Raw genomic sequence first — 19,388 nt, 5'->3', positions numbered from 1 at the left:
ATTAGGTAATTCAAATCAAGACGAAAAATCAAGTAGATCTCACACAGTTTATTATAACCAACCGTGTGAGATGCAGCACAAAATATCTTCGAACCATTTTTGAATAAGGGAGCATATCTGATGATACTTTGCACGCCAGTTTTTTGGCTGAAGCGATTCCAAATTTTTGGCTTCCGCGGAAATATCTACCTCCCCACTCCCTCCCCCTTACCAAAAGCCACATTTCCCCTATTTCTGCCTTCTTTTCCAAGTTGAAAACTTCACTCCTTGATTGCAGCGCCGCCGCCTCCTCGTCGGCGACCCTCCTTCACGCTGCTCGGCCTCGCCTATCCAGACAGGTAATCCACACCCGACCCCCATCCTCCTCTTCCTTACACATCCCACATGCCCCGACCACCGGCGCGAGCGCGACACCTTTCACCCAAATCACCTACCCCTCCACCAAATAAGCGCTGGCCTAAGCCATGGTGCACGCAGTATAGCCAGGGCCTCAAGGAGCATTTGGCAGCGGAGAATCAAATCGCGGCCGCACACGTGGATGAGGTTGCGATGGCTGCCATTCGTGTCGACCCCCAGATCTTGAAGGAGAACCTTGCAATTTGCTAGCTACGCCGGTTAAGCATGCTCGGTTTACCCGTTGTGTATGATGCTCCTACCTTTCCTTCACAAATTCTAGTGAATTGTGCTATCTAATTTTACCATGCAATCTGTTGCTCTAGTGTATATGTTCTATATGTCGTGCAGTGTGGTGCTCACTTATTAAATGTTTTGTTAATTAGTTGTCGTCTTCAGTTAACTGTTTGGTTCAATTCTGCAAATGTGATCTTCAATTCTTCAGGCTGCAATTTTTTATTGTCTTCCATGTGAGAAATAAATCGAATTTATCTTTACAAAATACATGAGAAACAAATACAATTGCTATATTTCCAAGTTGTCAAGCATGCTTGGTTTGGTTATACATTGTGCAATGTGGTGCTCAGTTAACGTTTGGTTCTTTTGTATTGTGGTGTTTAGTTAACTGTTTGGTTCAATTCTGGAATGCGATGTTCAATAGTTGTGGGTGCATTCTGTTATTGTATACCATGTGAGGAATAAATTGAATTTGGCTGTAATAAATACATGAGAAACAAATACAATTGCTACAATTGGCTATACTTAACTGTTTGGTTAACTGTCTGATCTTCTATTAGGAGTATGTTATATTGTGCAATGTGGTACTCAGTTAATGTTGATTAATTTGTTGTGGTGTTTAGTTAACTGCTTGGTTCAATTCTGCAATGCGATGTCCAATTGCCATGGGTAGAATTTTGTATTGTTGTGCATGTGAGGAATAAATCGAATTTGGCTGCACTTAATACATGAGAAACATATACAAGTGTTATATTTCCTAGTTCTTAATCATGCTTGGTTTGGATAAATGGGTTTTCCGTGTGGCTTCAATTAATCTGATGAATCTGGAATGTGCTTATTTTTCATCAACATATTTTACTAATAGCATGCGAACCCTTACTTAACCCGATGACTAACTACCTTATATGTGTTGCGGGGAAACAATGGGAAGCACTGAGGTTTACAATCGAGGTTAGCACATGCATGGTCCGTTGTCTAATAGCACATTATTGTGCAATTGCAGGAACCATTCTAATATTTAGGTTTTTAACAATTTGGTCTTGCACATGTAGGTCCTGCTGTTAGAGGTTTTGACCCACTGTTCGACCCTTTTTGCATCCGGGGAAATGAGTTGTCCATGAATATCAGTCAAGTCAAGAAACTCAGAAAGATTGTTAGGATAAAGAAATTAGCGACAAAAAACAACAAGGTCTTTGTATGCACAATGGAGAAGACATCAGTTCACTACAGGATGGTACTAACTATTATACCTTGCCTTTTTTATTCCTTTGCCCCATTTCCAATATAGAGAAGATATTTATGCACATCCTTGTTTTCAGGCCTTTCCAAAGTAGTTCACAGATGATTACCTCTCAAACCACCTGTATGGTCAGGAGGCAAGAAAGGTATTCATACAATACCCACGGTTTAATATTGAAATGTTCCTGAAGAGGACGAAGGATAGACGGTCAATCATCCACAGGCACTGGCCTAAAATTACAAAGACCTTCAACATCAATGAAGGCTCAATATTCGCCTTCTGCTTTAGCAGTTTTCCAGATGAGATACATTTGTCTATGTACAGTTTATGATGCTAATTTCGACAGGTTGTAGATGTTGCATGTGAAACTTGGTCCTGGTGTAGTTGTGTAATGGGGCTCTCATGATTGAAGGCAAGCAGCAGCAGATAGAGAACCGCAAACGAAAGTATGGACAGGGGAAGTACAACTCTGGAGCCCAACAGAAGCCTCGTTTTAGCCCGTACTCGGGAGGACACACCCATCATAACCATGCAAGCCATTCCCACAATGGAGGAAGTTCACACAACCATAGTGGCCCTAAGAATGGTAATGGGAATGGAGGAAACACCAGTCAGAACCATTCCAATCCCGCTACACCCGCCAAGAAGGATCTAAGCCACATCACTTGTTTGAAGTGTGGGAAGACTGGACACTATGCCACTGAGTGTCCTGAAGCAAAGAATGGAAATGGCAATGGAAGCTCAGGGAAGAAGCCAAATCCCTTCACCAGAGGTCAGGTGAACCACATCAACGTGGAGGAAGTTGAAGAGCAGCCTGATGTAGTGATTGGTAAGTCTTTGATTAAGTCATTTACCGCCCTTGTACTTTTTGACACTGGTGCATCGCATTCATACATATCAAGGGGATTTGTGGACAAGTTTAAATTGCCAACCTTAGCCCTTAGGTCACCCATGTTAGTAAGCTCACCAGGAGCGGAGTATATGGCCAGCCGATGGTGTGATCAGTTGCCATTAACCATTGGTAAGCATGTTTTCCCCTCGGACCTTATTATTTTGGAGTCACAAGGATTGGATATAATACTAGGCATGGATTGGCTATCGAAGTATGGAGGAAACATCGATTGTGCTAGTAAGTCAATTCTCCTCACCACCCAGAACGTAAACAGATCAAGTATGTGTCTAGGCATGCACCAAGGAGGACTCAAGTAAATTCACTCTCAAGGGTTGTTCAAGAGGAAATGCCAGTGGTGAAGGATTATCCAAATGTATTCCCGAAGGAATTACCAGGCATGCCACCGGACCGAGACATAGAGTTTTTTATCAAGCTGTTACCAGGCACCGGACCAATATCTAAGAGACCGTATTGAATGCCCGCAAATGATCTACAGGAGATTAAGAAGCATATTAAGGAGTTATTGGATAAAGGTTATATTCAACCAAGTTCATCACCGTGGGGAGCCCAGTGCTCTTATTTGAGAAGAAGGATGGATCAGAGAATGGATGTTGATTATCGTGCATTGAATGAGGTGAGGATCAAGAACAAATACCCACTGCCAATGATCAATGATTTGTTTGACCAGCTGCAGGGAGCTAAAGTATTGTCCAAGATCGATCTTCGATCAGGATACCACCGGCTAAAGATTCGAGAACAGGATATACCTAAGACAGCTTTTACCACAATGTATGGGTTATATGAGTACATGGTCATATCTTTTGGTTTGACTAACGCCCCTGCCTACTTTATGAGTATGATGAATAAGGTGTTCATGGAGTTCTTGGATAAGTTTGTCGTAGTGTTCATTGATGACATATTGGTGTACTTGAAGAATGAAGAAGAACACAAAGAATATTTGCGCTTGGTTCTCGAGAAGCTCAGGGAACATCAATTATATGCCAGCTTCAGCAAATGTGAGTTTTGGTTGAAGGAAGTCGGATTTCTCGGACATGTTATATCTAAAGAAGGTATAGCAATAGACCCTACCAAGGTTCAGTCTGTCATTGAGTGGTTGGCACCCACCCCAATTGGAGAGATACACAGTTTTCTTGGACTCGCAGGATATTATTGAAGATTCATTTAGAATTTTTCCAAGATCGCGAAGCCCATGACGGAGTTATTGAAGAAGGATACCAAGTTCAAATGGACCGAAGAATGTGAGGCCAGTTTTCAGGAGTTGAATAAACGTTTAGTTACAACCCCAGTGCTAATTCTTCCGGATATACGCAAGGATTTCCAAGTTTATTGTGATGCTTCTCGCCAGGGACTTGGAGGCATACTTACGCAAGACGGAAGAGTTGTTTCATATGCCTCACGTCAGCTTCGACCTCATGAGTTGAATTATGCCACGCGTGATTTGAAGTTAGCGGCCGTAGTGCATGCGCTCAAGACCTGGAGACATTTTCTTATTGGAAACCGTTGTGATGTATACACGGATCATAAGAGTTTGAAATACATCTTCACGTAGAAGGAGTTGAATCTCGGGCAGAGGAGATGGTTGGAGCTCATAAAGGATTATGATATGAAGCTGCCTTATCATCCAGGAAAGACCAATGTTGTAGCAGACGCTTTGAGCCTCAAGAGTTATGCTAACACCCTCATAACCGGAGGATTACCTCAGGAGTTAGCCGAAGATCTCAGGAAACTTCGAATAGAGATAGTTCCGAGAGGTTTTGTTGCGGCATTGGAGGTTCAGTCCACATTGTTGGGAAAGATTCGAGAAGCCCAGAAGACTGATAAGGAGATTGTGAAGATAAAGGAAAAGATGAGTAAAGGAAAAGCCAAAGGTTTTCGTGAGGATGAACACAAAACTTTATGGTTTGAGGATCGTATTTATGTGCCCAATGACCCAAAGATCAGGAAGTTAATACGTTAGGAAGCTCATGACTTTCCATACTCGATTCACCCAGGAAACACAAAGATGTATGTGGATTTGAAGGAACATTTCTGGTGGACAGGTATGAAGAAGGATATTGCCGAGTATGTAGCCGTATGCGATGTATGTCAGAGAGTTAAGGTAGAACACCAGAAGCCAGCAGGATTACTTTAGCCTTTGTCGATACCCGAATGGAAGTGGGATAAGCTTGGCATGGATTTCATCACGGATTACCCTGGACATGATCAGGATATAATTCCATTTGGGTAGTAGTAGATCGCTTGACCAAAGTGGCTGACTTTATCCCCATGAAAACCACTTATACAAGCAGGACGTTGGCCAAGATATATATGACCAGGATTGTATGTCTGCATGGAGTTCCGAGGACCATCGTATCAGATAGAGGAACACAGTTTACCTCGAAGTTCTGGAATCAATTACACTAGACTTTGGGTACCAGGCTAGAGTTCATTACAACCTTTCATCTGCAGGCAGATGGACAGACCGAGAGAGTCAACCAGATTCTGAAAGACATGTTGAGAGCTTATGTGCTAGATTATGAATCTAGTTGGGATGATAATTTGCCTTACGCAGAGTTCTCGTACAACAATAGCTACCATGCTAATTTGAAGATGGGCCCTTTCAAAGCTTTGTATGGAAGAAGGTGCAGGACACCGTTGATGTGGGATGAAGTTGGAGACCGACAATTTTTTGGGCCAGATTTAATCAGAGTGTCTGGAGAGATGGTCAAGTTTATCCGCGATAGACTGAAGGTAGCTCAGTCCAAATAGAAGAGTTATGCAGATACTAAATGCAAGGAGGTAGCCTATGAAGTCGGAGATAGAGCATATCTTCGTGTGTCACCACTTCGAGGAGTTAAACGATTTGGAGTCAAGGGAAAGTTAGTCCCAAGATTTGTAGGACCATACCGAGTTTTGGAACGTATGGGAGAAGTTGCCTACAAATTGGAGTTACCTAAAGGTTAGTGAGGAGTTCACGATGTGTTTCACGTTTCCCAGCTGAAGAAATGCCATGCAGGGATGGTCGATATTCCTCTGAGAGATACAATGCCCCTGAAAGCAATTCAGTTGGAGATTGACCTAACCTACAAGGAGAAACCCGTCAAGATTCTCGAGATTGCCAGCCGAGTTACACACAGCAAGGTCATCAAGTTTTGCAAAGTTCAGTGAAGCCACCATACTGAGGAAGAAGCCACCTGGGAGCGAGAAGAAGACCACGGAAAGACCACTCACACCTTTTTGCTAGCCAACCCGAATCTTGAGGGCGAGATTCATCTTAAGGGGGGTAGGTTTGTAACATCCCAATTTTCTATTTGGATGTTAATCATTAGGTCATCATATGCATCCATGTTTTGAGCATTTTTGAAGTTGTTTTATTTGGACATATTGATCCAAGAGACATTAAGCAACTCAAGGACCATTTGAGAGAGTTGGAGGTTTTCACAAAAATCTATTTTTGAATTTTCAAAATTGGTAATTTGGATCGAGGTGATTTTTTTATTTGAAATTATTTTTCCATTTTTTTCAAAATGAATAAAATAATGAGAGAACATAATATGACTTCTTCAAAACAGCAAGTAAATAATGGAAATTTAATTTTTAATAAAAATATTTTTATTTGAATTTTATTTGAGATTTGTATTCGGTTAAATTAGAGAAAATTACATTTTTAAATTAATTTTAGCCCAGAAAAATGTTCACTTGGTCCTAAATATTAGGAGAGAACCGTGAAAAATATTTCTGGAATTTTAGGATTTTTATTTGATTTTGATTTTGATTTTTCTCCGTGGCGGATTTATTTAAAAAAACCTTCGGACCGACTGGGCCGAAGCCCAGCCGGCCCAGGCTATCGCCACCGACCCCAAGCCGCGGGAGTCCGGCCCCCGCACGAGCGCGCTGCCGCCGAGTCCGGCCGGACTCCGCCACCGCCTCGGCGCCCCCTCCCCCAAGCCACCACCTCCCCCTTTATATAGCCCACCTCGCCCCCTCTCGTCCCAAAGTTGCCGCCGCCCCGAGCCGCCCCACATCGCGCCGCCTCTCGCCGCTGCCGGCGCCGCACCGCCGCCTCGCTTCGCCGCCTCCCGCCAATGTCGTCGTCGCCGCCCACCGCCGCTGTCGCACCGCCTCGCCTCGCCTCGCCGGAGTAGCCGCCGTCGCCGCCGGGTTTTTTTCGAACTGGTATAAACCGCTAAAACCCGCCTGGTTTTTTATTTAGTTCGATTTTATTTTATTAAATCGGTTTATTATTTAGGTTAAGTTATTTAGTGAGAGTTCACCCGTTTAGTTCTCTTAAAGAATGAATTCGTTCGTTAGTTTCTGTTAGCGAACGTTCGTTCATTAGATTTTTCTTTTTAGTTTTATTTTTGGCCAGGGACCTATCCACGGTTATTTTTTCTTATAGATTAGTCCCTGATCTTCAAACTCTCACTACTTTTTCCTCGTTTATCCAAATCCAGTGAAACCAACGCCAAACTCTTCATCTTGTTCCCCTCTATCCAGATGATAAACTTGAACATGATTTTGAAAATTTAAAATTTGGTGTCAAGCAGATTTGAATTCAAATTTCTTTTGATGGTAGTTTGTGTTTTGTAACTCCGAATCGGTTGATTCTTTTTGCAAATCAAAGCTCTTCACTTGAACTTTCTATTTAGATCTTTTATTTTGGTTTTATCTTTGCATCGCATGCTTGAGTGCTTATTATGCTATTGTTTGTTCATGATAGAGTTTCCAGAGTGCGAAGCTTGCTACTACGAATCTCTAGGGTTTTCCGATCGTCAGGAAGGCAAGTAACACTTTGATCATATCCTTTTACTACCCAGTCTTTATGCATTAGTCTCAACCCTCAAACATTGCATGAGTAGGTTTTGATAACATGTGGGTATTGGGAAGTAGTTGATGAGGTAGGAACCTATTGTCTTATATCAAACCCCGGGTATTAAACGTTATGCTTATACTATTTGGCTATGCTCGTAGACATGGATTGGTATGTGAGATTCATGAAAGATGTGAGAGTTAATATTTAATTAAGGGAAACTTAAGGTGGATACTTTAACACACAACTGGGTGGATTGGCTGCAGGCACCTGGAGCAATCCAGTATTGTCCTAGGATATCCCGGAGTACCCATGTGATCATCCTATGGAATGCCACCCAGGCTCAAAGGGATCATAATGTTATTCATGCTCAGAAACTTCCGTGTGCAGCCATAAGCCATTATGGTCTCTAGCATAGTTGAGTAAGGTGTGTGACCTCTTTCAGTGGTAGGCTAGCAGATATAGGGGAAAATAGGTGGTACTGTCTACCCAGAGTAAAGAGTTAATGCTTCAGAACGACTATGTCTCGATCATCCGATCATGGATGTGGTCGAGTATTGTGGGGAAAATGTGCAAACCTCTGCAGAGTGTACAAACTAATCATGGTTAGCCATGTCCCCGGTTATGGACATCTTGAGTATCTGGTATTTGAATTATTGATTGATCTCATCACTTTACTTAATGAATTTGTTGGGTTATTGATTACTATTTTGGGATTGAGTTGGAGGAACCTTCTCAATAATGACATAAACTTTGTAGTTAAATAGAATATGATCCTTTGTTGTAGGTAAAAATTAGTTTTATGCAAATGATAACCGTAGAGCCTCCACCAACCAAATATGGATGTAGTGATAGATGTTATCTGTTCATTGCTCTATGGTGTTATGTTGCCAGCATATTCCATGTGCTGACCTGCACGGCTGCAACGTATTATGTTGCAGAATTTTCAGACGAAGAGTAAGGTGCGATAGGTTGTTGTCATGCACTCAGTTTTTGTCGCGGAATTGGATGGACTCATTTATCTTCGAAGATTCCGCAGTTATCTTATTTAGATGGCATTCAGCCATATTATTGTAATAAGTACTCTTTATGAGACACTCGATGTAATAAGTGTGTGATTGAACTCTGTCATAAATCCTCGAGTACTGTGTGTGTCAGCAATACCGATCCAGGGATGACACATAAGCACAGAGACTACGGTCCATTGGGAGCGGGTCGCTACAAATATTTATGATCTTTCACAGCTAGGTGCTATATTTAGAGATATCGAATATCAACTTAGAGTTGGTTTATCTGATGTATCTGTTAAACATTGTAACCGGGAATGTAACCATGCTGCACACACTCTAGCTGCACATGGCACAACCATGAGTAGGAGTACATGGGAAATCTGGCTTGACAAATTTCCATCCTTTGTATCAAACTGTGTAGCTGGCGATTATGCCAGCACTGCTTAATAATGGAATGTTGAGTGTTCCTTTCAAAAAAAAGAACAGGCTTTGGTGCAATGATAGATTACAACGAAGAGGTTGGCCCAACGGATATCTTTGCCAATGCTGCCTTCGCAACCTTGAATCCTCATACCACTTGTTCTGGGAGTGCAAGATTGCCAAAGTTTTCTAGAATAAGGCAACTCTTTGGGTTGGATGCAGCTCGTTCACTGAGCAAAACTGGTACTCCTAGAAATCATTGTTGGATATTCTGCCGGCCATGAAACACAGTTGCCCAACCTTCCCACAAAAAGGCCCTCGAGACACTAACTATGATCATCTTATGGAGGATTTGGCAGGAAAGAAACGAGTGCACCTTCAGCGTAAAAATTGCTTTGGATGTTGACGTACTTTAGGCCGTCAACAAGGATCTTGATCTTTGGTGTCAAGCAGGAGCAAAGCACATTGAGCCACCCTTTGGGGTTTTACCGAGAGATATCAGCTAGATAGCCAGGTTTTTCAGTCATCTGCCTAACAAAACGACCTTGTTGGGAACGGGTGGCAAAGTTTTTTTATATATATTTCTCCTTGATCTCTTGATCAGAATCCACCTTTTGTATTTCCCATGTGCTTCCTGCTATGATCAATACAAGCCAGCCAGCTGCTGGATCTTTAAAAAGAAAAATGGTATGCTAGAGTTGCAGCTACTGAGATACAGTAAGTTGCTTGATGCTAGAGTAAATATGATAAATGTCAGAACTTCTCTTCCCGCCAACTAAAATGTGTTGAAGTTGATCTACCTATAGGGTAAAAAAAGAAGATATATTTTGACGACAATCATGATTTTCTTTTACACTTTGAGTATACAAAGATTGGTGTATGCTTTTGTCCTAGGAATGCGTTGTAATTTTTCTCGAAATACTCCCTCCGTCCGAAAAACCTTGTCCCTCGAATAAATGTATCGTGAGATCTTCAAGAGAGAAAATTATGTGTGAGAACCCGGAATTAACTTCCAGATCCTCCTGTGTATATTTGTCAACCCCAGGATCATTGTTGACAACACAGTGAAATGATATCATTGCAGAATACGTAAAAGCATTACAAGTAGTATATTTGTCACAAGACATAACTAGTGAGATGTCTCATGACATTTACAATCAGAAAACAGCGGAAAGTAAAATGCATAGTGACTCCATCTTAGCCACAGGCAGTCGATGTAGTCCACGTGACCTCACTTCTACAAATCACCATAGTAATCGTAGTCATCACCTTCGTCTTCATGCAACTCTGTTGTCAAAAAAATTATTGCCATGAGTACATTACGTACTCAACATGCCTCCCACGGGGGAGGACCTAATATCTACATGTGGCTTCAAAGGAAGGCTGTATGGCTCATTTGCATAAAGCTAATTTTGTTTGACAAATAAAGCAGTTGGATAAAAGCTGTTTTTGATGAGAATGTGTTTTATCTCCAGAATAACTTTCATCAAAGTGAGGATCCTCGATCAACTCACACTCTTCATAGGTTCCAAGAATAGGGGTAAAGAGGGAATAAGCAAGACATGTCCTGTATGTCAAGAAAGATTCATGTGCTGTCCTTGACCGTGGACACGGCTATTCGAATAGTTTTACACTCTGCAGAGGTTGTACACTTTACCCACACGACACAATGCTGACTTGTTGCCACTAGCCGTCCTAGCGTAGTACACCATCTGGTATACCGGCAGGGAGATTGTGACGAGGTCTTTGGACTAGATCCCCCAAAGATGTGACATGCCCACCGGGTCTGGCGCATGGAACTAAGAGTATGTCCTCAAACCGGTCCCCCCATCTATGCCGAGGATACTCCCCGTAGCGCAGCTATCCCATCTACGGTACGGCGACATCGACACCTAAGGCTGACTAGCTTACTTGGCTAAGCCAGTGCCCATATAGCATGTGGTTGTACTGTTATCACAATCTTAAAATCCAAGACTTATTAGGCCTTAAGCGGCGCAGACGACTGATTGCCCCCTTCAACCTGTGAAGGGCAGCCAATCGCTCCTTCAATCCTTGATTCAGCTGTCGCCGCGCCAGTATTCAGATGGTAAGTTTCACCCATAGTAGAAGAGAGTAGAGGAGATCAACAAGGCCAACTTGCCTAGCTTAGCGAGCTCAATAAATAAGTTTCAAGTGTCAATGACTAAAAGGCCATTCAACAAAGCACCTATAGGGTAATAAGCATGGCTAAGCATTTCTACTCTACCAGATTACTATATAATTCTACTCGGGTGTCAAGTGAATAGACGACAAGCGGATCAGGGTAATGTGTCAATCGACACACTAGCTACGAGAATTAAAATAGCATGCATATAGTAACCATAAAACACAATGAAATTTTGTAAACATAGGATAAGTATGATCAAAGAAGGAGGCATGCCTTCGTTGTTGAGTCCTTCTTCGGTAACCTGTTTCTGTCCTTGTCCAACCTCGCCACTCCTTACTCGTCGTAATGATAGCAAATGGAAAACGAATAAATACCAAAACAATAATAAATCCAAATAACATCCCAAAACAAATTAAGAGTGGATGGATAGCAAGATATCGATCAGATGGAGATTCTGAAATGAGATAGCATGATAGGGAGGTAAGTAGAGAGGATTCAACGAAGTGACAAGGTTTAGGTTGACACAACTATGGAAGGCTTGGAGATCAAGACCAACATTCTAATATTAACTAATAGTGCCCACCACACATCACGACTTAAGGAACTACTATATAACAAACACAATAACATCAACACACATGGAATGGAACCGACGTATGCATTTTAACAACACAATCACAACATGACATGATAAAGGTAATAGTTAACCACAATTAGATATTTAGATAGAATCTAAATATTTATAATGGTCAATAGAATCCAAACATATATGTTAACTCTATAATAACTCCAAACAAGTGTTCTATACGACAATCAAAGCAACATTATAAAACATAATAGTTAACCGAGCAAAACATCATTCAGCAACATGTGAATTGATCTCGGTCTAGCGATAAAACATTATTAAAAAAAATAGGATCAACTCTATTATAACAAACCAATTTATTTGTCAAACAATTAACAAGAAACTATACAAGACCTGGATCAAAAGAGTGAACTACTATCCAAGTATCCATACATGATATGATTAAGATTAATGATCAACCACAAGTAAATACTTGGATGTATCCAAATATCTATAATGGTTAACAATAAGCAAAGACCAAACACCAATCATAACAACTATTAGCAAGCATTTCTATAACAAAAGAAAAACCAATGCTATCACAAAACTAATTGAAAAATTAAATAATCAGACACATCATACAAGGCATGTGAGTATAGAATCATGAAGAGGTCTTATCTAATAACACAAGCATTAAACATATGAATGACCATGAGAAGATACTAAACTAGGACACTCTTTATAATAAAGGAAAGAAATAATATCCAAATGACCTCTAGCAAAAACATTACCACAACATGATTAATAACAAAGCAACAATGTGCACTAAGCATATGAGAAAGACACAACTCAACTATTGAAAGGTAAACTATCCTAATCATGTGATGAGCTAATGCAACATGTACCAAACACTCATAACACTAACATGAGACAAGTCAAGCATATATGAGAAACACAAGTACAACTATGCCACATGGAATATAATAACACATGAAAGATGACTAGCATGACTTGATGTCTAGAATTTCGCATACCACAAATGCAACAGTAAGATAGACCAGATATGATGCTAAGCATGGATGATCATCACACGAGATACCAAAATATGATACCAATATATAGAATACAACCCACATCAATGGGATAACTTAGTTGATATCAACTACCATGAATATCCAAAATGGCAAGAGCACACATACTAGTTATGTCATATAAGCATTTGGGCATACCATACTGCATTGAGGCAAGTAAATAACTAGATCATGGCATCTACCAATTCAACATGTGTTATACTCGCATGAGTAAGAAAGTGGCATGTATCTATATTTAGCTCATCCAACACTAGCAAGTACCTAAAGTACACAACTAGGCACCATACGACATAAAAATTGGTACACACACATGATGCTATCTAATTATGCAATCACAACAACATGGCACAATATTGAACAAGCAAGAAGTTATTTGATAAAAAAAAGTACGAAATCAACAAACTAGTATCATGTGAATCGTCTCAATGAAGGCTAACCATATGTGCAATCACACGGTAGTCCATACTAGTAGTGCTATAACACATGGTAGGAGACAAATAAACAAGCATTCTACTTGAAGCAATTGTTAACATGGCGTGGCAATGAACTAAGATAAATAAACACACATCAAACAATTATCAAAAGTAATGATAAAGGTTATATGCCATAAGAGTAAATTCTATATAGCAATACAAATATGAACCATGTCATAAAGCAACCAACCATGAATCTAGAATGGTGACATATAGGAACAACTACACAAAATGTGTTATGCCATAGGGTACTATTATGGAATTGTTCTAAATTAACATATCACTTCATTTAACATCTAGAACCTAGCATAAAGAAAACTATGCAAAATCACACACGATAAATACCTAAACAACTATCATAGGCATGACATGATTTCAAACCAATAAAACAACACGTGACATGGATGAAAATGAACATGTGAACCATATCTAAGATATACCAATTCTAAGCAACAATTAAAATTAATCAAGACATGAAGTAATTAATGATTCAATGAACAAAGCAAAGCCTAGAATAATCTATAGAATTTAAGCATGGCGAACACTCAACAAAAATTGTACACATGCATAAGATAGCGCTACATGCTATGCAACAATATCACATGAGACAATTTACAAATATATAATAGGTAAGTAAAAGAAATCCTTACAATAGATCTAGTCAGTCACATCTAACAACTAAAATTATGAAATAATTATGAGCGACTCCTAGGCATGTCATGAACATATAAAAAATATCAAACCAACACAAAAGTTTACTGATCAACTACCACACATAATAATAATTTGCCGAAACTTGTACATAGTAAAATCATACGACTACATACCCCATGAAAGAAATATCGAATAACTATAATTGGTAAAATAAATAAATCAAGCAATCATATATATACGAGACACACAAATTATGAGATAGCTAGCACACACTCCTACGCGTATCAAGAACACAAGAAAATAACATATTAATAAATAGTCCGATAAACAACCAAAAATCTATAATAAAACTCGATTAACCAAACAAGTAACCTAACTCCGCTACGGGATTGCTACAGCCATATGAAACGTTTCTTCTACTGGGGAGATCAAACGATGAACAAAAACGATGGAAATGTGACCATGACCTACGATTTATGCGATGGATAGCATCCACGCGCCCAACGATAAAAATAGGAGGAACTATGATGTCTAGGAGATAATTTGAATGATATTTTGAAGTCGCACAAAAGGAATTGGATAGAAGCTCACCGAGCGCGACGAATCGATCCGACGAACTCGATGAACAGTGTAGACGAACATGCTGAATTCTTCGTGTGTGATCGACGGGACATGTTCCCTCTTTCCTGAATGGAATCATGGTGTGCAGGGGAACCTTCTGGCGCAAGGGCATGGATGGAGATGGTCTGAGTCACCGGGATCGAAACCTTGCGTCCATGGAGCTTCAAAAGTTTAGTGAGGGTTCTTGGGCAGAGGAGGAATAGAGAGGGCATGAGGACTCATGGGAATGAGAAAGGAGATCGTGGTGGACGTCTAGGTATCTTCAAAACTGAAAAGGATTGAGATTTATGGGAGTTGAGGGGAGGGCATGAGAGTGGTGAACGTTTTTTCTTCTCTGTAATGTGTGCGAGTACATGCGGGTGGAGGAAGAAGAAGCCCTTGAGGTGGAAGAAGAAGTGGAGGTGCATGGTAAGCCTCTCCGTTTTAGAAACCGATGGGTTTATGGAATTAAGGAGGGCAGCAAATTCCTTGTGTCCTTTCCTTTTCTACATGTTGATGTTTCCTCTGAACGTACAAAAAAAGGAAAAGAGGGGTTCGCTCGGGAGAGATGGGCCAGTTTGGCCAGCCCATAAGGTAGAGGGATGGGTTGCCACAGCCCAACATAGTTAGCAAGAAAATAAAAATGGGCATGGCCCAATCGGGCGAAAGAAAATGAGAAAAGAAAGAAATCAGATTGTACCTTGGAAAATTATGGCCAGGGTTTGATAGAGAGAATAAGTAATCAGAAATTGATTTTCCTTTTAGAAAATGAAAATCTAGAAAGGGATTAAAGTTGGAGCAATAGCAAACAACTTTAAAAAAATAGTGACGCATAATTTAATATGCCAGAGGCAATAAAATAAACCCAACCACAAGAGAAGAACAAAACTGCAATTTTAATTTAGGTTGGTATTAGTCAAATTAAATCCTTCAAATTATAAAAGTCTAATTTAAACTTTCTAAAAAAACAAATGAAATTTTCTCGCCTTGATTTTTGGAAAAAGAGAATCGGGATGTTACATTATGTTGTTTCTATGATGCCCATGTTTTAGATTTGGCGCAGCGAGGCGCATGAAAAACACACGCTGCCTCCTCCTTCTAGTTCCTTACAAAAATCTGAAGAAGAGTCGCTCGTGTCCTTACAAGTTCTGCTTTGAGTTGGGCGTAACAGAGGCGAAGAACGCCTGGAACAATTTCACCAGACAAAGAGACAACCCAGAGCAATCAACCGTTGTAGTACCATCTTGAAGAGCGGTTGAAGCACAATAGCAAACCAAGTCGGGGCATCCCCAGCATCAGTGGAATTTCCACGTCGCACGCAGAGATGGGACGTTTCATTAATCCGCTGCCGCTCTCTCAGCTCCCCCTATACATCACACGCACGTACGGCACAATCTCAAGCCACGGATCGGTAATTTCTACTGAATCAAAGCCCAAACCCTCGTCAGATCGCGTCGAGCGAGGCTGCTGGCAGAGCACACGAGCCAACCAACCAGCCAGCCCCAATCAGCGTCCGTTCGATTATAGTACACCGGCGATCGTCGGCGACAGGCACACCAACATAGTAAAGCTCGCTCTGGGCGGCGGCTCGCTCATTGCGCGCGCTCTCTGATGACGTCGAAGCCCATCTCGGAGCGCTCGGTGGCCTGCACCTCGTAGTGGACCCCCTCCAGCACCCGCCGCAGGCCTTGCTTCGACGTCGCGTACAGGATCTTGGCCCTTATCCTCGACGCCGCCGGCGACCTGAATGAAGAGAAAAACAAAGCAACAAATCATCGTCATCAACCAATCGAGTAATGCATGCATGCATCCTAATCCCACTGAATTATGACGAAACTACTTTGTATGTACTCGTGTGAGGCCGATGCACCAGCAGCAGTTGCCATCGAACAAAGCCAGAGCGCTTTAACAAAAGGAGACCGGCTGCTGGTGGACAATGGAGAATGGACACTCGACAGGCTTGCTAACCTAACACTACTTAAATAGCCAGTTCTGCTGTCAAGTGCTTTAATCGTGCTTGCTTTTGATAAGATAATCCAAGGAGGACAGGAGGAACTGATTGATCAAACTGCCCACTTTCGATTAAGCGCTCCCAGTGAAATGTTGACCGAAAGACAATCGTAAAAGGTTACTCGTATGGGCGGTGCCTGCTTTCGATGAGGGGCGATAAATCTAATATACAAGGACAGGCAGATCTGCACAACAGATGGATACAGGTCTCCAGATCTGATCTGATTAAAGAGCCCGCCCGCCCTAGCTGTGGGGGTTAAGAGAAAAATAATGCAGCGAAGAGTACTAAAGACAACAGTAACAAAGATGCCGCGGCAAGGACAAAGCAAAGCAAGAAAGAGAAGCATGATGATGGCCCTGCCAAGAAAGTTTGGCCCCCGTCATGATCTCGACCAGACCTGCGTTTGAGTTTGACAAGGCAGCGGGGGGTATGGGCCAGACAACCAACCTTTGTGGAAAATGGAAAAAGCTTGATGCGTGTTCGGCGTTCCTCCTTTGCGATAAGGATACGGGGCTGATTGCAGAGTCATCTGGTCTGCAGATTTCCTGTCAATTTCTCTGGCTACCTTGGTCGTCTGGTGTGAGCATATTGAGAGGAGATGCCCCCCATATCATCTTAATTTTAATTCTGGGCTTCTGTCTCAGTGACGATGCAATGTGTGGTTGCTTGATTGCGATTTTGTTTGGTAGTAGTTGGTAGGACTATGGTCAATTGATGTACTAGTAATTTGCACCTGCGTCATGTAATTACTACCAACTTGGCGTTAGTGCGTTATATAGTGCAGAGGACCAAAGAGGATTTGGTATCTTGGCTAGTTTCTTGCTGGCAGCTGCCGTGGTTTATGAATGGCTTGACTTGCATGTCTTGCAAGAAATTGATGTAAAACCTACGGTTCGGACAATCAAAGCTGTTTACAATACACATACAGTGTGCAGCCAGCAAGGAATGCTTAGCCGCCAGAACCAAGAAACCATCCAGCATCGCAGTATCCGCATCAATAATTATAATTCGTAATCAGTATGGCTAATAACCGAGATCAGCCGCCATGATTTTACTCGATTCGGCGGTGAACAAACGAGAAGAAGGGAGTGAGTGGAATTAAGGGAGGGATCCAGGCGAAGAATTACCATGCGATGAAGAAGATCTTGCTCTTCTGGCAGTTGTCGACGGAGACGAAGTCGAAGTCGAAGACGGCGTAGCGGCAGTCGTCGCCGGGCAGCGCGGCGACGAGCTCGTCGTACCCCTCCCCGGGGCCGCCCACCTTGTCCACCAGCACGGCGCGCGTCCGCTCGTCGATCTTGTACACCACGAAGCGGTGCACCTTCTTCCACTTCATCTCCGTGAACCACCGCTTGCACTCCTCCTTGATGTTCATCCCCTCCGTCGCCTGCACGCACCATCGGTCGTTTCAAATTTCTCCCCAGACACGTGAAGGAAAGCGGCGGTGGCCAAGGCCTGGATGGGTCCTTACCATCTTGTAAGCCATTGCCATGGCTGCAGGTCGTCGCCGGCGAGGACGAGGAACGGAGGGAAGGATCGGTGGGTGGAAGAAGGGAGGGGTTCTTCCTTGGCGCCGCGTTGGTTGCTTGAGGCTTGAGTAGGGTTGCCTGCCCCTTGGCCTTGTAATGGGTGTGGGTTTGGTCCGCCTGTCTCTTGACAATTAGGTGAGGCGGGGCAGGGTCGGCTTTATACAAAAGAAGTGTGGCGAGCAGCCCAAAATTCCATTCGCCTCCTTTTATTATATATAAAAAAACAAAATGAAAAGGCGAGGATGCAAATGCAACTGGGGGTACGGGCGTCCCTCCCACACATGCCTTCCTTGTGCTGCGTTGCCTGTCCATTTCTCATCTCAACAATAAAAAAACAGGGATAACTTTTTGTGATACAGAAGAATTATTATCCCCTTTTACAAATAAGGAATTCTTGTTACTTTGTACTGGATAGATATCTGAACAAGTGAATGGATATCCCTTCAAGATAACAGTCTGGCTGCCTAGATTGCTCCACCGTCGTCGTTAATCATCGGTTCTTATCCAATGAGCGCGCCTTTTACATAATCACATTCACCCGTTAATATGACGAAGATGTGACACGCCACAGCGAGGAGCAGTAGCACGCAGTGGCGTGCAATCATCGTCATGGCGATCTGAATTACCACCAATGATGGTGCCGTCGGCAAGACGATCCTGCACCAAGATTCGCGCTGGTCACCGGCGTACGCGACCGCGGGGCATGGAAGAAGCTACCGCACGCCCCGCCTAGCATCTACGCAGGCTCGTCGTCATGACCCGTGCGTGCCCATTCTTTGCTTCCAAGGGAAGAAGAAGAAGGGGGCAAAGGTGAAAGAGTCTCACCAATTCGCCATTTGCCGCGAGAAAAGAAGAGAAAGCGGCGGCACTCCTCTCCTCGATGCTTTTTCCGTTTTTCCTCGGTTTCACGTGTGCGTCGGTGACCTCACACATTTGCTGGTGCGCAGGACAGAGCCCTTTTTTCTCTTTTATTATTATTATTTCTAGGTGGGACGAGGAGACCCGCTGGCGCGAGATTGAAAGCTGCTCGCGGTCGCGCACCGGCCGTGCGGGGCTGCGTTTCTCCAACCTCCCGATTGATGGCCGATTTATGAGGTGCAGAAGTGGTACCGCCGCATGGTCACCGGTGGCATTACTTTCTGGCGGGCCGGCGGGCCAAACAGTACGGAGTAGGAGTACGTAGTTGTGAAGATCCTCGGAAATCTGTTTGCGTAAATACGGATCGCGCCAACTAAATGGAGCCCGGTTTTTCATTTTCCTTTGAAGATAACCACGAATCTCGTTAAAGCCAGCCAGCCAGCCAGCCTTTTCTAGAAT

At 42.5% G+C, this 19,388-nt stretch overlaps 1 protein-coding gene across 1 annotated transcript; it reads right to left on the bottom strand.

Moving 5' to 3' along the window:
• Positions 1-15,749: 15,749 nt before the first annotated feature.
• LOC123085193 (actin-depolymerizing factor 5) lies at positions 15,750-18,269 on the bottom strand. The gene is made up of 3 exons (XM_044506796.1): positions 18,014-18,269; positions 17,670-17,929; positions 15,750-16,274 (listed from the first exon to the last, which is right to left on the bottom strand). The coding sequence occupies exons 1-3, from the start codon at positions 18,032-18,034 to the stop codon at positions 16,124-16,126; spliced, it is 432 nt and encodes a 143-aa protein (XP_044362731.1). The 5' UTR covers positions 18,035-18,269; the 3' UTR covers positions 15,750-16,123.
• Positions 18,270-19,388: the final 1,119 nt, after the last annotated feature.

The sequence above is a fragment of the Triticum aestivum genome, chromosome 4A (genome assembly GCF_018294505.1).
Source record: "Triticum aestivum cultivar Chinese Spring chromosome 4A, IWGSC CS RefSeq v2.1, whole genome shotgun sequence".
NCBI lineage: Eukaryota > Viridiplantae > Streptophyta > Magnoliopsida > Poales > Poaceae > Triticum > Triticum aestivum.
This window is presented reverse-complemented; position numbering and strand designations above follow the sequence as displayed.

Coding starts and splice junctions, on each gene's coding strand:
- LOC123085193 (XM_044506796.1), bottom strand. CDS start 18,034: ATGGCAATGGCTTACAAGATG. Junction 17,930..18,013: donor TGGCAATGGCTTACAAGATG/GTAAGGACCCAT, acceptor TGGTGCGTGCAG/GCGACGGAGGGGATGAACAT. Junction 16,275..17,669: donor AAGATCTTCTTCATCGCATG/GTAATTCTTCGC, acceptor CTCTTCATTCAG/GTCGCCGGCGGCGTCGAGGA.